The sequence below is a fragment of the Corvus cornix genome, chromosome 2 (genome assembly GCF_000738735.6).
Source record: "Corvus cornix cornix isolate S_Up_H32 chromosome 2, ASM73873v5, whole genome shotgun sequence".
Classification (NCBI taxonomy): Eukaryota; Metazoa; Chordata; class Aves; order Passeriformes; family Corvidae; genus Corvus; species Corvus cornix.
Window position 1 is genome coordinate 32914012 of NC_046333.1, and position 20197 is coordinate 32934208.

Below are 20197 nucleotides of genomic sequence, written 5' to 3' on the forward strand. Positions count from 1 at the left end.
TTCGATGTGTAGAGAGCTCTATATCTAAGTGACAGGTCTCCATCCAACTAAATAAGATAATGCTGCCAAATCTATTTCTATAATCTCAGTGACCTCATAGGTTTTCATTAAATATATTAAAAAAAACCCCAAGAAATGAAAAGTGGCCTATTTATCCTATGCAAAAGTAATGAGAGGGCTTAATTTTTTAGTATTTTCAAAATGAATAGCATGCTAGAGGTAAATGGTATATTTTATAAACTATAGTAAATATCTGTGAAAAGAATAATGTTTAAAGGTCCCTCCCAACCCAAACTATTCTATGATTATATCTGAAAACTCTTCCTATTAGACTGAGTCACCTGCATTCTCCTTGCAGTAGGGAGCCATAAGCATGGACCCACATTTCTCTGTTTCAGACTTTTCACAAAAACACAGCCAAAGTGAGCTTTGCCCCACCGACTTAACAATCAACGTCCTATGGGCCTAAAGTCAAGAACAGTGTTAAAACACATGGCTAGTCTGGAGGATTTAAACCTTAAATCTTAATTTAAATCTTAGCCATCATTGCAGTCTACAACTTCCTCACAAGGGGAAGTGGAGGGGTAGGGAGGGCAGGCACAGATCTCTTCTCTGTGGTGACCAGTGACAGGACCCGAGGGAATGAAGCTGTGTCAGGGGAGGTTTAGGTTGGATATTAGGAAAAGATTCTTCACCCAGAGGGTGGTTGGGCACTGGAACAGCTCCCCATGGAAGTGGTAACAGCACAAAGCCTGACAGAGTTCAAGCAGCACATGGACAATATTCTCAGGCACATTCTTATCCTGTGCAGGGCCTGGAGTCAGAATTTGATGATCCTTGTGGGATCCTTCTAGCTCAGGATATTCTGTGATTCTGTGACAAAGTAAAGCCAAATCTCTTAATATGCTACTTTCCACCAGTGAATTTTCTGATTGCAAAAGTTGTACTAGCTGCTCTTCCTTTCTTTTTCTGTTTATTAAGAAATATGAAAAAAAGAAGTGCTAGAAATTATCTAAGTAGCATACAAATACCTGAACGGAAGCAAGGGATTTATGCTCAGCACACAACCATTTTCAGGAAAAGTTCTCTACCAGCAATTCAGTTTCTCCTGTATGCAAAGCTCTAAATAGGAGAGTTCAGCTGTGTGCACTGCTGCAGATATAATCATAGAATAGTTTGGGTTGGAAGGGACCTTTAAAGGTCATCTAGTCCAACTCCCCTGCAATGAGCAAGGAATGACCTTGTGCTCCTCATGATAGAATAAAATGCACTAGCAGAGATGTCACAAATGACTCATGAGTTGTGGTTTCCTTCCTACACAAGCCCGTTCTGGAACATGCCCTTTGGTCCTAATGTTATCCTCCTGATGCTGCGCTCAGATGACAGCAGCCATTCATTCATTCACTCACTCATTCATACATTTCTTCACAAGGTAGGAAGACGTGAAGCTATCAAAGAGAGCTGGCAAGAGCCTGTAAGGCCTGATTAAGCTCTCCCAGGCTTTGGGAACAAAGCCAAGAAAAAAGCCATCAAGTTCTGATGTCTTTCCTTGGTAACATTTTGTTCACGTTTAGATGAAATGCAGCTAGTAAAAAGAAAAAAAAAAAAAAAAAAAACCAAAATCCCTGTTTCCCTTTTCCTGCTTGCATTCCCCATGGGCATTCTGGCAGCTTGACAAAGTAGTAACTGAGAACAAGTGCTGCAGGGCCAAGTCCCGGCTGCAGCTGAGCTTCGTGTGGGGAGTGCTGGGGAGCTGCTGGGACACCAAAGGGAGTAGCTGAAGTGCTACTCTGCCAGGCTGGTATTTGCAGCTTTGATTCCCCAGTTACTCCCCATGGGACACTCATTTTAGATGTTACACAGAACAGAGCAGGAGCTTCAGCAGGTGCTCAGAGCGGTGGGAGAGCAAGCAGCCTCCCCCGGAACAACCTGGTGACAGTGTGTGGTGTCAAGACTGTGGGAGTTAAATGGGTGCATATTTTGCATTACCTTCAAGAAAGCGCAGAAAAACCTACTCAGAAATTTCACATATACTTTGAAAACTCAGTCCTTGAGAGCTTTTTTTGTTTAAATGGAGAGACTTAATGTTCTTCTTGCATTTTAAGCACATAGGAACTGCCATCTTAAATCAGACTAAGAATCCTTCTAGTCAATAGTCTTCTGTCTGATAGCAGCTACTAAGCGACACCTCAGGAAGCGTGAAAAATACACAGCAAGGTCCATAGCTCTACTTTAGCCTCCAGAAGGGCAGGAAGAAGCAGCCTGTCTGATTCAGAGGGAAAACAGGGCATTTTGGTTTGTACTTTGCTCCTTTCCTAACAAACTCAGCATTCAATTTTTCCTTTAGAGAACTGCTGAGGGTAGAGTTGATCACGCCACAGAAGTATCTTTTATAACACTCGGAAATGATTGACATTCAGTTATTGTCAACTCAGAGCCCAGTATTGTATTTGTAAAGTTAGGACTGTTTTGTCCTGTGTGCACTCATTTATTCCCATCCACCTTAACTTCCTTTGCTGCTTTGTCATCAGTTGTTCAGTGCCTTGAGCACCTTCTGCAGCTCCTCACAGGCCATCCTCTTGCTTTACTGTGCTACAGAGATCAGGTCACGAGCAGCAAACCTCCTGTCCCTTTTCACCCCTTTTCTAGATAATTTCTGAGCACTTTAACAAGTTGAGATCTTTGCAAGGATATGTTCGCAACATTTTTTTACTACGAAAGCAATCATACATTTGTTATTTATTTGCTGATGAGAAGAATACCTCTACAAACTCAGGGCTGCTTAGTTTCTTCAGCAGTTTCCTTGTGAGGGATCTTGTTGGATGCCTATTAGTGGGATCTCTCTGTCCATCGATACATTGAAAGGACCGTAGCTAATTCATCCCTCTTCTATCTCAAGTATCCATGTGCCTCCTGATTCTATTTTTGAATAGAGATGTCAAGCATACCAATCTGCAGATGCCAGGCTCAAGCCTATCAATAATGTTCTGTAGGTACCCACCCCAATTCAGGATAAACAGAAAATCTTAAAAAGGAGTCTGAATTAAAATATTGCTTGTATCCTCAGCTTTGAAACATTCATTTTTTTAATTATGCATGCATGCAGGCACATATGCATATGCATGTATATAGAATTTTCAGACTGTTGAGCAAATACACATCCCATTATGAAAATGAAAACTCAAACTCCATCCTTATCCAACTGACACTTAGCAACCTCTTCCTACAAAGCTGACAGTAAACACAATTTGACAAAAGAAGTAAATTACATGTAATTTGTGTAAAATCTGTAATTTCAAATTCTTATTGTTTCAGTAATGCTTTAATTTTTTTCCAGTTCATTTCCTCCTCTTTTAAGCGTCATGTTTCCAGACAAATCCTCAAACTGGGGCTTGCCAAAACTATTCCAAAGCTGCAGCACAGAAGCAAATCATAAGCACAGCATCTAATACACCCCTGCAACCTTCCAGGAAAAATACTCATCCATCATGTCTCTTCCATCTGAATTTCAGAGTAATCTGTTTTCCTGCATTTCCTCTGGGAAGGCAAGAAATGCTTTTATTTCCCAACCATTTATCCTGTCCTATCTCCCTCTCAATACCACACAATCACCAGTGGAGAATTAAAAAGACAGAGGAGAAATAAAGTAAAGCTGTCTGAATCTGACATTCTCCACCTCATTGATTGTGTCAGCAGTCCCTCAGCAAAATCAGTGGTTTAGCACATATTACTTACTGCATCAATATAAAAAAAAAGGACTACTTTTCAACTTCATCTACTTGCATATTCTTCATGCTGTTAAACATAGCAGATACATGCCATGCATGCTTACACATTTTTTTTTAAATTCGATAATTATATTGTTTTAAACATCTTGGAATATACAATATTGGTCAATAAATAAATGTATAATGTTCAGACTGTTGCTTATTTGGCTTTCATAAAAATGTCCACAATACTATTGCTTGAATCAGGACACGTTTAATAAACTGAATCAAATTTGCTTGGTTTGTTTCCAGTATGAGGAGAAATGGGAATAGCCATGGATAATTACCCTGCTCTTTACTACTCTAAAGTATTATTCCTATTCTGTCTAACCACATAAAAAGTTAAAGAGATTCTTACTTACTGACCAGTGACTACTAGCAGATTGATGTTGACCTAAAATACTTCTGATAAAGTTAGAATGGGGGTAACTCTTTAAAAACTGACAACATGGCAATGAAGAATAAAGATGTATTTCTAAAGGATCGTTGCTGTGCAAGAACTAATAATTGCAGGACAAATATGTGAATTTATGTATTTCCCTCAGTGTTGTAACCGTATATATTTCAGTTATGGTTACTGCCCTCTTCTTGCCTCTGGTGACAGCCAAGTCCCAGCTGAGAAGCTACGAATTTTGTCCTATCTTTGGCAACCTAAATGTGCACTGGTAACATTTTAAAAAGAGGGAAAACAGGAAGGGAACAGCACCTTTGCAACGCTCACAGCAGGCTCCTCTCTGCTTAATGACGAGAGCACAGTCCTTGGAGAGCACTGGACACTTCTCCCTTTTGCACGTCACTTCCTTATTCTGGAAAAAAAAAATTAAAAGACAAAAGGTATTGCAAGCAAACCAAACCCAAGGCTACCATTTCTTGCAATTCAGAAGATAAAATGTGGGGCCAGCAGTCTGCTCTTTTGCTTCAGGAGAGGTCCTTGTGATTCAATACATCCTTTTTCCCTTGAAGGAACACAGTAGAAAACAGTCTTTGAATAATCCAGAAGCCCAAGTAAATGGTGTTTAAACCCCACTTAGACAGTAATTCATGACTGCTACCCAGTCTCGTACAGAAAATGTGCTGCACCGAAGAAATCCATGTTAATTAAATGAACAACTACCTACATGATGTGCTTGTTAAAATATCCTCGGGGTCTTGAGGAGCTGCCCCATGAACTGCACAGCTCAGGAATCACTTCTCATGGTGACAGAAGGACAAACGGCAGAGAAAGAGGTGGTAACCTCAGAGAAGACAAAATTCTGCCACTGCAGAAAATCAATTTTGCCTACAGGTTCTCTAAAAGAGGCTACTATGTACTATACCAAACAAGATGATTAGTCTAATTCATCTTTCACCCCAAAATGCTGAGAATCAATGAAACACCATGAGCAGACAGAATCACTGTACCTTATAGGGTGATCTTGCTATGGCAAAAAGGCAGTGATTTCCCAAGGTCATGGAGCACATTAAGGAATGTCAATAGAGGATGTGCGACAGCAGGCAGCAAAAATATTCCATTTATTGCCTACCTTATCCCAGTGGTGTCAACCCTTCTGGTTATCCCTGCCATTAAAGAGGTGCAGAAAACAAATACTTTGGGTGTTTCTTTTAGTAAAATTTTGCTACTTCAAATTCCTTACTTAAAGTATCCCTCTGAAGTCAGCTCCACCTATAATTAGTAGCTCAGTTCATTAGGTGACACAGGTGGCCGTCTAGTACATGCAAGTACCCACCTCACCCAATCTTATGACTTAATTAGAGACCAAAAAATCAAAGGGTTAGAAAAATGTAAATCATAAAACTAAAGAAAAAGAAGCTGTGCTTTCCAGTCTTTTTATTTTACTCCCTGTGGCCTTATTCAAGGTGCCTGTGAAGAATAACATGCAGCTTTTATTACACGCCAGCCTTTTGTCTAAAATCAGAGGTTTATTTACTTCAAAGTCTCTGCCTGATCTGATGGGAGCTATAAAGGCACTTCAGTCTTATCAGTATAAATGAGGACTCACTCTCACCAAGACAGTGTGAAATCAGCAAATGAGAATCAGGCCCTAAAGTGCAGCTGCAGCAACACATACAATTACTGTAAAAACCCAGGTCACTGCTACATGCTGGCTGCTCTGCATCACTCCAGCACTGCAGAGCAACCATAAATGCAATTTAACCAGCAGGTTAAGCCAAATTTATGGCAGGTCTGTAGCTCTGGACTGGCACAAAGCAGCCACAACACAGAATTGCAACTGGTTCAACATCTCTTTTAAAGTGCTCAGTGAAATCTTGATTCCCTTTACAGGAACATGGTGCCCCTGTAAAGTCTGTTGAAGGGCAGCAGAATCAAGCTTACCAACTCAACTACAATCTGTATTTTAAAGGGTTCTGCTAAGATCTGATTCTCTTTAATGAGTTTGCTTAAGGACAGATTTAATAAGCCTATCAGCCCCATTACCTTTTATCTGTGGGAAAATCTTCTGCTTGGTGAAAGTGGGTGTGAAGGAAGGCCAAAACCCAGTTTACAGTTTGTTCCTGTGGAGAACATGATTTACCCAGCTGCAGCATGCATCATGCACCTCTGAGAGAAGCGAGATGCACAGTGCCCTTCAGAACCAACCTAGCTGGGCCAGTAAGGGGGGCCAGTGGGCAGCTACCCACTGGGCTCTCTCCTTGAACGATGACATTATTGTTGCAGATGGCAGCAAGAGGGACCAGAAGAATAACACAGCTCTGTATTTGTTTTAATTCCCTTGTTCCCAGAGGACTACTGGGGTAAATGCCTCATGCAGCCCAGCTTCCTAGGCAATTTCTCCCCTGAGTGCTGTCTGCCTCCTTCTGCCCTCAGGTACATCCTGGTTTCTTCTTCTTGGCAATGCAAGAAGTTCCTAAGGATGACCCCAATGCACATATTTCAAACAGGAAATACTTGCTAGTTACTGTTCCTAAGCAGAAGCCTCCTGTTTCTCCCACATTGCTAAAATCAGGAAAATTCTCTCCGATGATGAGCTTGGTGCCACTGAGCCACCCCACAGGGGCAGCCAAATTTGGGTCTTGCTCGTCTTTCCTTATCACCAGCCAAGCTGCTGGTTTAGCAGGTTTTCTGGGAGGGAAGATTTTGCAATTAATGTGCTGATGCCAAGGGCTGTTTTGGATTCAGCAGCTGTTCCACATGAAGAATATTAGTGGCCCACAGTGCAGCGACAGGAACTGAAGGGTCCTTCTGTCTAGGAGGGTGTCTTAAGCTGTAAGCTACTGATTCACATTTCCTTTCTCTAACTCAGTAGACTTTGAACTATTTGCTGTTCAGTGGCCTCGCTTCAGCAGAAAGGGGCTTGTTCTTTGTGCTCCCACAAGTCACTGGTCCTCACAGCACGGACACTTGTGCAGGAGATGAACCATTGAATTGTCCCTGGATGTAGAGGGCAGCAAATCTGGATCACTGTCTCAAAGCTCAGTTATCACAGCATGGTGCTAAAAGGTGGGCAGGAGGTGCCACACCATCCATCCACTGCACCTCTGGGGTTTTTGTCTTTTCGCTTGTTTGGTTGGAGTTTTTTGTTGGTTTGGTTTTGTTTTGTTTTGCGTTTCCCAAATAAAAGAGGAAGCTGTCCCTTGGAGGAGAAGCTGCATCCTCCTGCCTTAAAGGACAGCTCCGTGTGTCCCAGGTAAATAGAGCCAATCTTTGCCAGCACAAGAAGAGCAGCTAAGCATTTAAACAGGGTGGGATTTGCAAAGCTGATGTTCATCCTCTCTAGCTTGTTGCAGGCAAGGCCCAGATGGCTCCAAAACAGGCTGTTTCAGATGTCAACCCCAGCTGCCTAACTCCCTACCATCAGGGCTGGGCTGCTCTTCCAGGGTGTGAGGTATAGCATCACTCAAGGCTGCAGCCCCACCACTCCTTCTGGGGCCTTTTGCTGAAAAAATATAAAATAGAGCCACAATTGCAACATATTGCTGCCCTAGCATAGTCCTCATGGCAAAATCCCTCTTAAACTAAGAAGAGGTGAGTGTAGCTCCCCTACTGCTTCAGTTACTATTATTACTATTATCCCAAAATTCTTTTTAAAAAGTCAAGCTGTTTTATCTCAGTGCTGTATCTTGTGGAAAACAAGGCCAGCAGATGTGGAGGAAAGGGTTAATATACCATGCTGATCCATCACAGGCCTGCAGCAGATAAAGCAGGGCTGGTAAATCATTGTTTAGTCTATTGCAGTCAGGCATTATCCAGTGCAGATCTCCTGGGTCCACTGGGTGTAAAAGTACAAAAATAAAACAAAGAGTAATTGTCATCTGGAGGCTCAGTTTTTCGCTTCACCCAGTTGCCCAAAACACTACTGTCTACTGTCCATCTGCTTGTTTCAATTTTGCTGCCTCCTTCCCTCACATTTCACAAGGGCAAAGTGGAGGCTGAGAGCAAATGGGACTTAAGCAACAAATCCTTTCCTTCCAGTTATGTCCCCTCCTGCCCCCAGTAATCATAACATTTCATTACTTGTCCCAGACATACATTTGGAAAGTCACTAAGTAGCTGCATGCAGGAGAGCTGTATTACCAAGCCTCCATCTGTGCTGTCAACAGCATCTCTGAATCTGTTGAAAGCTCTCAGATACTTTGAATTTTGCTGTTCTTAAGAGAAAACTTCTTAGACGGCAACAATCAGAAGCCAACAGTTATGGGAGGGTAGGGGATTTTTTCCCTTTTGTTTAAAGGACATGCACTCTGGCACCAAGAAGTGCGGAAGAGACACATGGCTCATAAATACACAAACCGTTTGCTAAGTCAGAAACCTGGGAGTCAGTCAAATCCATAATAGGATCCCAAGATTCATAATAAATAACTTTTAATTATAGTCCTGCACAATAGTTATTTTAAACAGATGGTTTATAGATTCACATCTGGGATTATTTTTTTCTTTTAATTTAGTGCTCAGGCGCGCACACAGAAAGGGAGAGAACCTCGGCTAAGGTTACTATTAGTGTTGGAAAAATACGTATTTTTTTAAAAGAGGTCAGGCTGATCCAGAACAATGCTGCCGCATCTGACGCAGCTCCCCAGTCAGTGCTCAGCTCAGCAAAGGGCTCACTCTAGAATCCCAGACTCCCCTGGAAAGGAACATTTAGGGAAGTGCTGGAGGATCACCCTGGACTCCTCACGGCACTCACCAAGCCCAGCTGCTGGAGAACTCTTGTTTAATGCATTTCAGGACAGATCAGAAATTTTGTTGGGTGTCCATGTTCCTCCCCTCTCCCACTTTGCCACTGAGAACCAAGGGTCTCCTTAACTTGGCATGCAGAGGTGATGTCAAATTCCCACACAGGAGAGATACACTAACCAGACCCAATATCACTGTTACTGCTTCATGTTACCTTTACTACAACCTCCTCTCAACGCAATTTGTTCACCTTCTACATACACCTCATATTTTTACCTTCCATCAAAGAACCCCACACAAAACAGCCCATTCTGGCGACAAATTATATCAAACTAACAGCCTTAAACTCATATGGTACAGTTAAATAAAATGCCAACATGAAAAGAAGAAAAAAAAACACTAAAAAGGAGTCTGAATATTTGGCAGAGATCTTGGAGAGGATATGTGCCAAACCACAGCTTGGAAGCCACAGCCAACTTTCTACAGGGTTCCCCACTGGACTCCTGCCGGCTCACAGCAGCCACCAGGAGGATGGCTCTTTTCAACCTGGATTTGGATTCAAGAGAGAAAAAAAAAAGAAAAATAGGAGTCTGCTTCGTTTATCCAGGACTGTACCAAGGAGTGCCTCCATCAATGGTACCCCAGGCCCACTCTTGTGCTGTCACAGCTAGCTGCAGAAGACATTGCAGATGTGGTTTCTCAGGGGGCCAGATGTCCACAGTGATGGTCTGGGGTTGGTTTTTTTTTCCTTTCTTTTTATGTATTGAAAGTGCTTTTAGGAAGCTTGTGCTGCATTTCTGATACCCTGAGGTTATTAATTATTTATACTGAATGGGAAAAATGTTGCTTAAACTTTCATTTAACCAAAAAAATGCTGTGGAGAGAAAAATAATAAAAGCAAGAGAGACAGATTAGGTAGAAAAACTGACTCCCATTAATGACTAATCATGAAAACATTCATTTTTTACCATTATTCATCACAGTCCGGCTGGTAATTCTGATAGGACTCCTCACCAAGAAGCTCAGGGTGTCCCCAAGTTTCTGCTAGAGAAGCCTGTGGGATCACCCATGAAAACAATAACAATTTTCAAACAACGGCAAAAGTTACCCCTGAGGAATTTGGGATGGAGCTTTCGAATACGCACATGTGACCTTAGGAGAAGAAAGAGCCATTTAAAATTAAGGAAACAAGTGTATTCAATTCACATAGACAACCTCTCCACCACAAGGCAAAGGGCAGGCTCAAACGCAGGCTCCCGCCATGTGCTGTGATCCCCATGTTCTCAGGCCATGCTGCTGGAATCTCTGCCAGGTGTTGCACACGGCCAGAGCATCCTCTCAAGTGCATAGGAAGCCACACTCACACCACAGGCCACAGGAGCAAAGGTTTGGGCCAGCACTGGTCACAGGCTCTGTCCCTCAGCAAAGCTTGGGAGCACCATGCTCCCAAGCCTGTGCCTGCACCTATGTTTACGTGCAAACAACCCCAATGCTGGGCCAACTTGAACTCAAGAACAGGCTCAGACACATGCTTGGCTCACGGTCTAGACAAATCCTGAGGCTCTTTCTGAAAATAGTACCCTTGCCTCTTTGGCACTCCTGCCTGGAACTCGCTGTCTCAGATCCGATTTACAAACCTCCCTTCAACAGCAGAGTTGATGCAAGCAAGAGATCCCTGCTAAAACTGTGGGACTGCTGTCTTCCATGAGCATTTCTCTACCTGAGGAAGAGCCACACAATTTGGCTTCAGGGAGGAGACACCACTCCCCAAGGAGAGATGTTTGCAGACACTTTCAACCACTGTCAAGGGAGATGAGGATAAGGTCTCATTTCCCTTGTTCCCCTCCAATTATCTGCTGGGGTGTTTTTTCCTTGCAAAACAAATTTTGTGGGTACAGTAACAAAAACGGTTTAGCACACTAGATGCATTTCTAAATTCAAGGTGGAAAAAATATTTCCCTATGAAACAATGTCTGTTCTCTGCAAAATGGTAGTGTTCTCTCCATTTGCCCACATAAACCTACAAACACCAAGCCATATGCTTCACCAAGAGAGACAAAGGTCCTGTTATTTTAAGCATGTAAAATTGTAATGGGACAACTCACAGGAGTAAAGTCAAACATATGCTTCAGTACCTTCAGCATTAGGTCGTTGCCCATGGCACAACATGACCGTGATTTCAGCATGAATTGCATTAGATACAAATGACAGTATTTTAGTTCAGCTCACAGTCTCTCTTTCCTTTCTTGAGCAGAGCACTCAGTAGCTTCCAATTTTCCCCCTCATCCCTGTAATCTGTTTATCTTACCTGGCCTCTCAGGGTGAGCAGGGAGGAGGCCACAGTTCGCCCTGTGGTGATGCTCAGCCGGCATCAACCATCCCCCTTCATACTTCGAGCTCTCCCTGCTCCGTAGGAAAGATGACTAAAACAAAGGCCCTGCTGAAAGATGACACCAAATTTCACTTCAAATGGGTATTCCCCACTGCTGTGAGGAAGACATGAGTATGTGCAAGTGATTCAGGACAAATCACTCACAACCCCTCACAGACTGAACAGATTTTTTTTATTTTCTTGCTGTGCTTAATGATGTTCACCAGCACGAGGAAAGTGACCTCAGTCGCCTGCTGCAATCCCAACACTCCGACAGCAGCCGTCTGCACCAGCATTTGGTGAAAAGAAAGCACCGTCTCTTCCTCCTACATTTGCTGGCTTCAATGCTAAGGCTGCAGCTGGGGTCAGGGTCCCAGAACATCAGACATTGCAGCAGCACATCCCTGCTCCAGTGAGCTTAGGGACAAGGTGGACATGGCCAGACACAATTACTGTAACTGAAGATTAAGTCAGTGAGAAAGCCAGGGCAGGATCCAGATCGTGTAGCTCTCAGTCTCCCTGTCTCCACCTCACCCTCCAAGTGCTGCTTCAGATTAGAGTTTTTCAGCTGCACAGCTATAGGCAACACTCTTTACCTCTCAGCAAAATAGCATGGCAGTCTTCTAGCAATAAGAGACAGGGTTTTCACAAGTTCCCAGCAGTTCGTGCTGTTGTAAAAAATACCCATAATAATCCAGGAGCCAGATTTCAAGGAAGGGTTACGCACTGGGATTCTTGTGGGAGACACCAGCTTCACACTTCATGAGATACACACTTTTAAAATTCACATGTTTTTTCAGTGAATTTTAATTGATAGGATGATATTTCTACTTTGCCAATAAAGAATTTGCATTAATTACCAGTTACCTAAATCTGATGACAGCACCTAAGAAAAAAGTAGTCACAGGCAATACCTGTGAATTTGAAGCTCCAGGTGCAAACCTGTACCCATGCTGCTGTAAAAGGTTACATCTCACTGACCCAGCCCTGTGATTTTATGATCTACCCCTTGCTGGATGTTCTCAGCTACTCAGATCAGTCAACAAAACATTTTGGATGATCACTGCCCAACTTATTTTGAGCTAAATAAGTGATGTCGAAGACCTGGTTCAGCCTAGCCTGGTTTACCCTGATTGAAGCTGGTGGAGAATTCATTCTCCCAGAGAAGTGACGGGCAGTTGAGGGCCATAAAAGCTTCCACTGCCTGAGCTTGATCAACCAAACACAGCTGAAGTCAGCAGATGTGGGTCAGCATTACTGCCCTGAGTGTATTAGCTCCTGGAACATGGTGGTGCCCCTCAAGTGCCATAGGATGGCTTGGAGGAGAAGTCTGCCAAGACAAATTGGTCTGAAAACACCCTAAGTAAATTCTAGTCCTAAAAACCGTTGAAGACGACACTCATGAATTATCAAGATGATTTCACAGAGGGCAAAGCAGATTACACCAAAGGTTTAAAATAAATTCTTAAATACTTTGAATTCAGCAAATTTTAGATCAAGCCATGGTGTCATGTTCTGGCTCATCTCAGAAATGAACCCAGCTCATTAAAAGAGTGGCCTAACAATATTCTGCTTCTGTTTCTTAACTAATTTCATCCCAATACTATACACTGCTCTTTATTTTCCAGCAGATATTGTCAATGAGAGAGAAACAAAGCCATTAAAACAATTAGAAAGTACATAAAAATCAAAGTATATCAAAAGCAAAGTATATCAGTTCAGAATTCCTATTTTTGATAACTATATTTTCTGTTAGAGACTGAATACTGACCAGTAGTAATTTTTCTCCTAATGTTGTGAATTACAACTTCTTTTGACATTTATTAAAGAGAGATTCATTGCCTGCCTTTTAAAAAAGTATCACTTCATCACATTTTGATAGGCTAGATCTACAAATATATTATCCAAACAATAGTTACCTGTCATTGCATCTTTATTGCCTTCTTTGTCTGAAGCCCGCTTACTCAGTCTTTACACTGGAGATTTCAGCAGTGGCAAATGCCCTAGTTTCGGGCTTCAGTCTGTTCTAAAAACTTTGAACAAAGCAGCCCTTGAGGCCTTGTACTTCTTAAAGACTTTAAAAAGCCCAATGGGCCTCCTAACTTACTCTGCAACAAGTCATATCCCATGAAGAAACTCACTCCTGTACAACACAAAAACAGGGCTAGATTAAAGAAAAGGAAAGAAAAAGAGCAGGGTCCCCTGCTGCTCTGTCTGGCCAGAATCATGTCTTTTACTGCCCATATCCTCTAAAGAAACGATGCTCTCATGATATATTACCCTAATACATCACCAAGTGACAGTTTTCTCATGATACTGTATCCTCAAAGATGTGATGCATGCCAGAAGCAGCAACAGGAGATCTCAGCTGGGGGAGAGAAAGGGGAGGGGTTTTTTATTTTCTTTCAAATGTTTAAGCTGCATGTTGGGGTTTTTTAATGTTATTTTGAGAGGAAGATCCCTGTCAATTGTAGCTTCATAATCTAGAAGACTCCTAGAAGTTTTGCAGTACAACTTTTAAACTGGAAAGCACCAAAAAAACAGTCTCTTCATTTAGTTGAAGCAAGTTTTGAAGTAGGACCAAAACGCTTGAGGAACAACAACCAAATAAAAATAGTAGCCCAAAAGAAAGAAGCAACGAGAGTCTGTTTTCTATTATGAAATTATTTAGGCAAAAGGCCTCCAGACACTGCTGTTTTAATGAACTTGCAAGAAAACTGAGCACTGACCCTGAATTTGTTTTCTTATGTGATTTTGCCTGTGCTACTCGGTGGTATTAGAAAATAAAAAAAGGTTATTCACAGCAGTCTGCAGAGAGAAGGCACAGCCCCCAACTTGTGAGTCAGTATAAAGAGAGGGAAGAGACAAGGAAAAGGAGCATTTCGGGCAGGACTCCTTGGAGCTTTCAGGGTCTTTTGGTGCTGCTTTCAACTCACAAAGGCTCACTCATTTTTGCTGCAACTGCTGCTTGGCTGCTAGTAAAATCTTGTAGGGGCCATGGTAATCCTGGGTCATGGGCAACTCACGGCAAGTGTCATCCTCAAGCCGTCTTCATCCAGCTGCTGCCAGCAAAGGAAGGCTCAAGGTCCCAGGAGAATTAGTCAGAGAAGCTTATGACACCATAATGTTTAATTTGACACATCTCACTTCTGTGTGTTCCTACTTCATATCTACTCAAACTTCTTTGCTTCCATCAGAGACAAAGAAAGGTGGAATAAGCTTTCCTTTGTTGTGATTAATCACACTGCCAAATTAAGTAAGATTGTGACTTTCAAAACTTCAGCCAACGCTGTAGCTAATAGGAGGAAAAGCATATTCTGACTTGTGGACTAAGCAAAAGAGATATGGAAGTCATTGAGAAGAAATTAAAAGCCAAAGCTGTCAATGTCACTTTCACAGTCCTTGAGCTGACTTTGACCATATTTTGTGGCCTGGCCATGGCTTCTTTTGGGTGAGATATAACAGCCCTCAATCACAGCAGCAATCACTTAGCCACATAACAATACCACTGCAGTCAATGAAACCACCCATGAGAGCTCAGAGGTTTGAGTCAAGCTCTTCAGTGCAGACACATGCGCAATGCCCTATGCCCTGGGCAGACCGTGTTAATTAAACACTTATTTTTAAATGCTGCTCTGGAAAAAATTTGCTGTCCAAAATAAGAAACTCATCTTGCACAACCACTTTCTTCTTGAAAAATCCAGTGGTTAAAACATGTTTTTGCATAATAGTAGCCCTGCAGTGTCAGTTCTCACTTCTGAAAAGCAAATTCCCTTCTTTCTGTTTTGCACATGTACAAACAAACAGATTCTGGTATGTCCAAAGCTTGCAAATCTCAACTATAATAATACATTGAATAGAAGCCATACAAGCAGTTTTTTTCCTCAGCCTGTGTTCCCTTCACTCCTTCCTTTCCCACTTGCACTGTGGGAAGTAAAAAAAATACCTGTTTCTGACAAGTAAATGGAGCTGACATTAGAGCGAAGCTTGAAGGTGAATGGGGTATGCACAAATCATTTGTCATCTTGACAAAGTGAGATTTGGTCACCAGTGGGACACTTGAAAGACATCTGAACAGTTGGCCTTGACCACCAGCATTTCTTACAGCTTATAAAGGGACCCATGGGACCAAGAACACAACCTGCTTTTGGAAGTGACTCCTGCAGTGGTACCTCTTGATAGATGTAAAGGCAGTGTGATATATCAGGTGCCATTAAGATCTTTGCTAGCAGGCTCTATTTACATAAGTATGGAGTGCAGATAGCATCTTGTTAACCCAATTAATGAGACTCAAATGTCAGAGAAACAGATTATGCCTGGCTCGAAGTCCACAGTGCTCTGAAGGCAGACAAAGATGATTTCATTGTGTGGGACAGCACTGTTATCTTTGAGCAAGAACTCAGGCAGCAATCATTCTACCTGAACAGCTAGGGGAGGCAGAAAGATGATCTGAAATCCAAAAGTTTCACACTTTTAGCACAATAAGAGCTCTTCATGATGAAAGGCGCAAGCGCCGTGTAAAATGGAGAACCTGTGGTTGAACCAAGGAAAAGTAAAAAAGTATCCACTTGAGGTCTTGGAAACTTAATTTTTTATTAACTGTACCTTCTTCTGCAATTAGACAAAGTCCTTGTTGCCAAGAAACATCCTGGTCTGGGTTGGAAGAGAAACACTGTTTCATCCAGCCTGTCCACATGGGCAGCCTCTTTTACATGGGCAATTGAAACGCAGTTCTCTACCCTAGAGAAGAGAGGGAAATTTCCTGACCAAGATGAGATCGCTAATCTCTTCATCAGTGACTCTCGACATACTGTTTTATACAATAAACTGCTGTTCTCCCTCAGCCTCCAGCTACTCAGCTCTGTGATACAGAAGCAGATGCTCCTGTCACCCAGGTCAGAGCAGTGAACCCTGAATGGCACAGCATGAGGTGCTTGGCCCCAAAACAGAGACGGGGGTTAAGGGAAAGGCCTTGTACTCAGCAACGGCTGTCAGCTCTTTGCTCAGCATGACGGCTCTAAGAAATTCCTCTTTGGAGCTGTCTTCTCAACGGAGGAGACAAGACAGTAAGCATGGGCTGCCTGGGCCAACAGCCCAAACTCAGCGCCACTCAGTGGGTTAACCTAAATCCTCTAATGGGAGCATTACCTTGTGGCCACAATCACAAGTTGGCTACAAACACAGAGGAGTCATATTAATTCTCCAGAAGATACTTCAAATCCTTCTAAACCTCTGGTTCCGGAGCCATGCCTAGCTTTCCTGAAGTCACATCATATCCCCATCCTCTTCCACCAGCAGTATTTGTGCCCCCTGAACAGGCTGGAGCTGCCTACTCACCTCTCCAGATGGCTGTCTTCCAGGAAACTCCCTTTCCTGGTACATGATTTGCTTCCTTTTCCCCTTTTTTGGCTCCTTCCTTTGTATGTTTCTGTACGTGGACTGGCTTAATTATTTCAAAAAAACCCCAATGATATCAAAGATACTCCTTTTATACTAAAATGATTATACACAGTTTTAGGCAGCATATATGTACCCTTCACGTAACAACAAGTGCATTAAACCATTCAAATTTCTTACTACCATAGCCTCAAGCTCTAGATATTTTATAAATTTCATCTTCAGATTGATTTTTGGGTCAAATGATTTTTGCTTGAGGATTGAAAACCTTGCCAAGTTAAACTGAACATATACAGACATTTTCCCAGAAGCCATACAAATTGCAGACTTCTTCAGTTTCCTCTGCATTTTCATGTTAAACGAGTTCTGGTTCAGTATCAGTGCACTCTGCTGCATCTTAAATGTCCACATCAACAATTTCCTCCAGAAATGCTTCATGTCCATAGATCATGGACAGATTATGCCTCAAATATGCATCTGTTAAAAAGGTTTCTTACACTACCAGACCCTCAACATTTTAAGGTGTAGCAATTTTAATTTTCCAGCATTTTTTATCCACTGCACTTACAAACAACCCAACCACCTACCCTTGGTTTACAGGCTAAAGACTTTGCATGCTTTGCATTCTACCTGCCAAAATAACTTTATTCATTTATTTGAATCAAAAGGATTTTCCAGATTGAATCACCAGTCTAGCTGTCCCCAGGACTGTTGGGGTAGAAGGGTAAAGTGCTACATATAAAAATTATCATCTGTGCAGCGTCATATACAGAAAAAAGAATGTTCTCTGTCACAAGCAAATGATCAACAGCCTCCCTGTAGCAGGAAAGCCTTCTGCTCTTATCAGTATTTTAGGTCTTACAGGCAATCCTTCAGCTAATAGCCTTATCTCAAAGCCAGCCAGCCACCCTGCCTGGCTCCTTCCTGCCCCAATGGTTTCTAGGCGACACAACCTCGAGATGTTTCACTAACTGGCACAATCAGATCATAATCACTATGCAGCCCTAGAGCAGTCATTAATCAGCTCTTCTCCATCTCTCCCAAACCATGCCTCAACTGGTCATCTAGACATAAAAAAGAACAAGGAGACCATCTCAGGACAACCAAGGTTTGTTACTCTTCATCCACTAATAAATCCTAAGACAAAACAGAAAAACAAATGCAAATGTATGACTCTAGCTGGCCATCAGAATACATTCTGAGGATTCCAAGCCTTGGGGAAACTCCCATTTCCTATTGAAGCCACTTAATATAACTGAATATAAACATGTCAGGAGCAGTTAAAAAACAAACAACAAACAAACAAACAAACACCCCCCCCAAAAAAAAACCAAAAAAACAAATAAAAAATACTATAAAAACCACCCCACACCCAAACAAGAAAACACAATCCAAAATACATAGACTTCTAGCCTACGAGCTGTCAGAAATCTGATTTTCCTGGCCAGGGCTGTACAACACATTTGCTTGCATCGCCCTGGTTATGGAGGAGTGCAAGGTGCTGCTGCCATGCCTCAAGCAAGATCTTTAGCCATGAAAGAGGAGATGAGCCACACCATGGCTGTCTGGGGAAAGGGGACAGCTGATCCTGCAGTCAGCAGAGGAGCCTGGGGTTACACTTAGCACACTTGAGCTGCCCAGGGCTGAGCTATACCTGGTTTTCAGTGTGAAGTAGAAATGGCAGTCTTCGACTTCTCAAGTCTTACAGGAAGTTTCAATACTGCATGCTGAGGCTTACACATACTTTAGGCTGCATTGCTACCAGGTGACTCACTGTAGATGCATGGTGTGAACTAGATCGACTCTGGAGCAAAATGCAGTGCAACCAGGTCAGCAGAGATCTGAGGCAGAGTTAAAGAGGGCCTCATTCAACCTCTAATACTGAAGCTTCATGCAAAGGTTTACTTAAAACAGGGACTCAAAAAAACTGGGACCGCAATTTGTCAGGGAAAACATCAAGTCTTTGGCACCATTTTTTTTACATGGCATTTTATCACGTCCCCATCCTTAGTGCTCACAAGAACAAATCTATCCCAACTCTAATGCTGTTTCACACTACTGCCTTTTCCCATAGCACTTCACAGCACACCTGTACAATGCTTCCATCTCTGAAAAATCTGGGATACAATACAGAAAATGAAAACTATAGCCAAGAGGTTGATGTGTAGAACAGACGACAAAACAAGTAAAAAGGATGAAAATCATAGACAATGCATGAATATCCATTGTTTTCTCAGTGAGGTGGTGGTACACAGTCCTACTTTATCACCCGATTATGGACAACTATCTAGAGCAAGTGGATTCTAGACAGAGGGAAAATGTAAAAAACAAAAAAAACAGGAAAAAAGTCTAATAAATAAATGGGAGAGACAGACAAAAAGTATATGAAATTCAGGTGTCAGCAGACAAGGTCAGCTTCTGGGGATGATAAGGGATGAGATCGACGCTGTACTTGGACCCAGAGCTCAGCACTTGATTCACTTGGATGCAAAACGCTGCACAGAGCTCGATCAGCCAAACAATCGGACTAGGAATTTTTTAGCTGCAGCTTAATGCATAAGATGAAGAGGCCAAGAGGCCTCAGAGGAAGCAATCACAGCAGTTATTAGGTACACTGTGAGCAAGTACCATTATGATAGTCATTTTAATAGTAGTAATACAGGTAAAAGCTTTTATGTAGTAACTGGGTTTTTTTCTTCACAATGGCCTTTTATTTGACCATAAGCTCAATATAAAAAGGTTGCATTTTCATTTGATTTTTTGGTTGTTTTTTAATATTTTTCTTCCCTCAAAATTTTCTATTAAAACATGATGGGGAAATAAAACCAGATATTTGGTGGGGAAAAAAAATTCTATTTTTATACAGCGGCACAAACCAGAACAGCAGAAGTACTGACACTGTGAGCCATTCACTTACAGAACCATAATTTTTAAAAAGACCATTAACAACTCAATGGAAGAAACTTGAAAGCTAATAAAAACTATATACAGGTAACCGTATGCTTTTAAAATGCCATTTTGATACTGGACCAGCTCTTTAATAATGTTTTTCTTATTGGCAATAAAAAAGTGTCCTAACTTAGACTGATCCATTTTGCACTTATTGTAGACGCATTCCAAAGACATTTGCAAGTTATATTACATTTTTCCATTTATTTTACAGCACTTTTGTGCCCTTCATACTTTTCCATGTATTATTTATACATATTCTTTTGTATTTGAGTTATCTGATCCTTTAATTACACAAAAGAGAATCTCTTTTTCGTACTTGATGGATTGGATCTTCATCATCGTTACAGTGACATATCACCAGCTCTCTTCCAGGAGGGTTTTGCCAAGACCTATAATCAGTTCAGCACTGTGTGCATATGTATATTTGCTCAGTGCAGCTGACTATGTTAGAAATGTGCAAGTAGTGAACTCTTCACTATCCCATGTGGTCTGAGAACAACATGAAATAGCTTCTTCCAGCCTGCAGATTTCCAGAAAGGCTTCATCGTAAGCTGTTACACATGACTGTGTACCACA

At 41.9% G+C, this 20197-nt stretch overlaps 1 protein-coding gene across 6 annotated transcripts in view; it reads right to left on the reverse strand.

Annotated features, from left to right (window-relative positions):
- The window catches only part of BMPER (BMP binding endothelial regulator), a 148903-nt gene that overhangs the window by 118966 nt on the left and 9740 nt on the right, over positions 1–20197 (reverse strand). For all 6 annotated transcript variants that reach the window (XM_019285473.3, XM_039548177.1, XM_039548175.1 and 3 more), the window contains one exon: positions 4474–4573. In XM_019285473.3, the coding sequence (XP_019141018.1) occupies positions 4474–4573 (100 nt within the window). The remainder of the gene's footprint in view (positions 1–4473; positions 4574–20197) is intronic.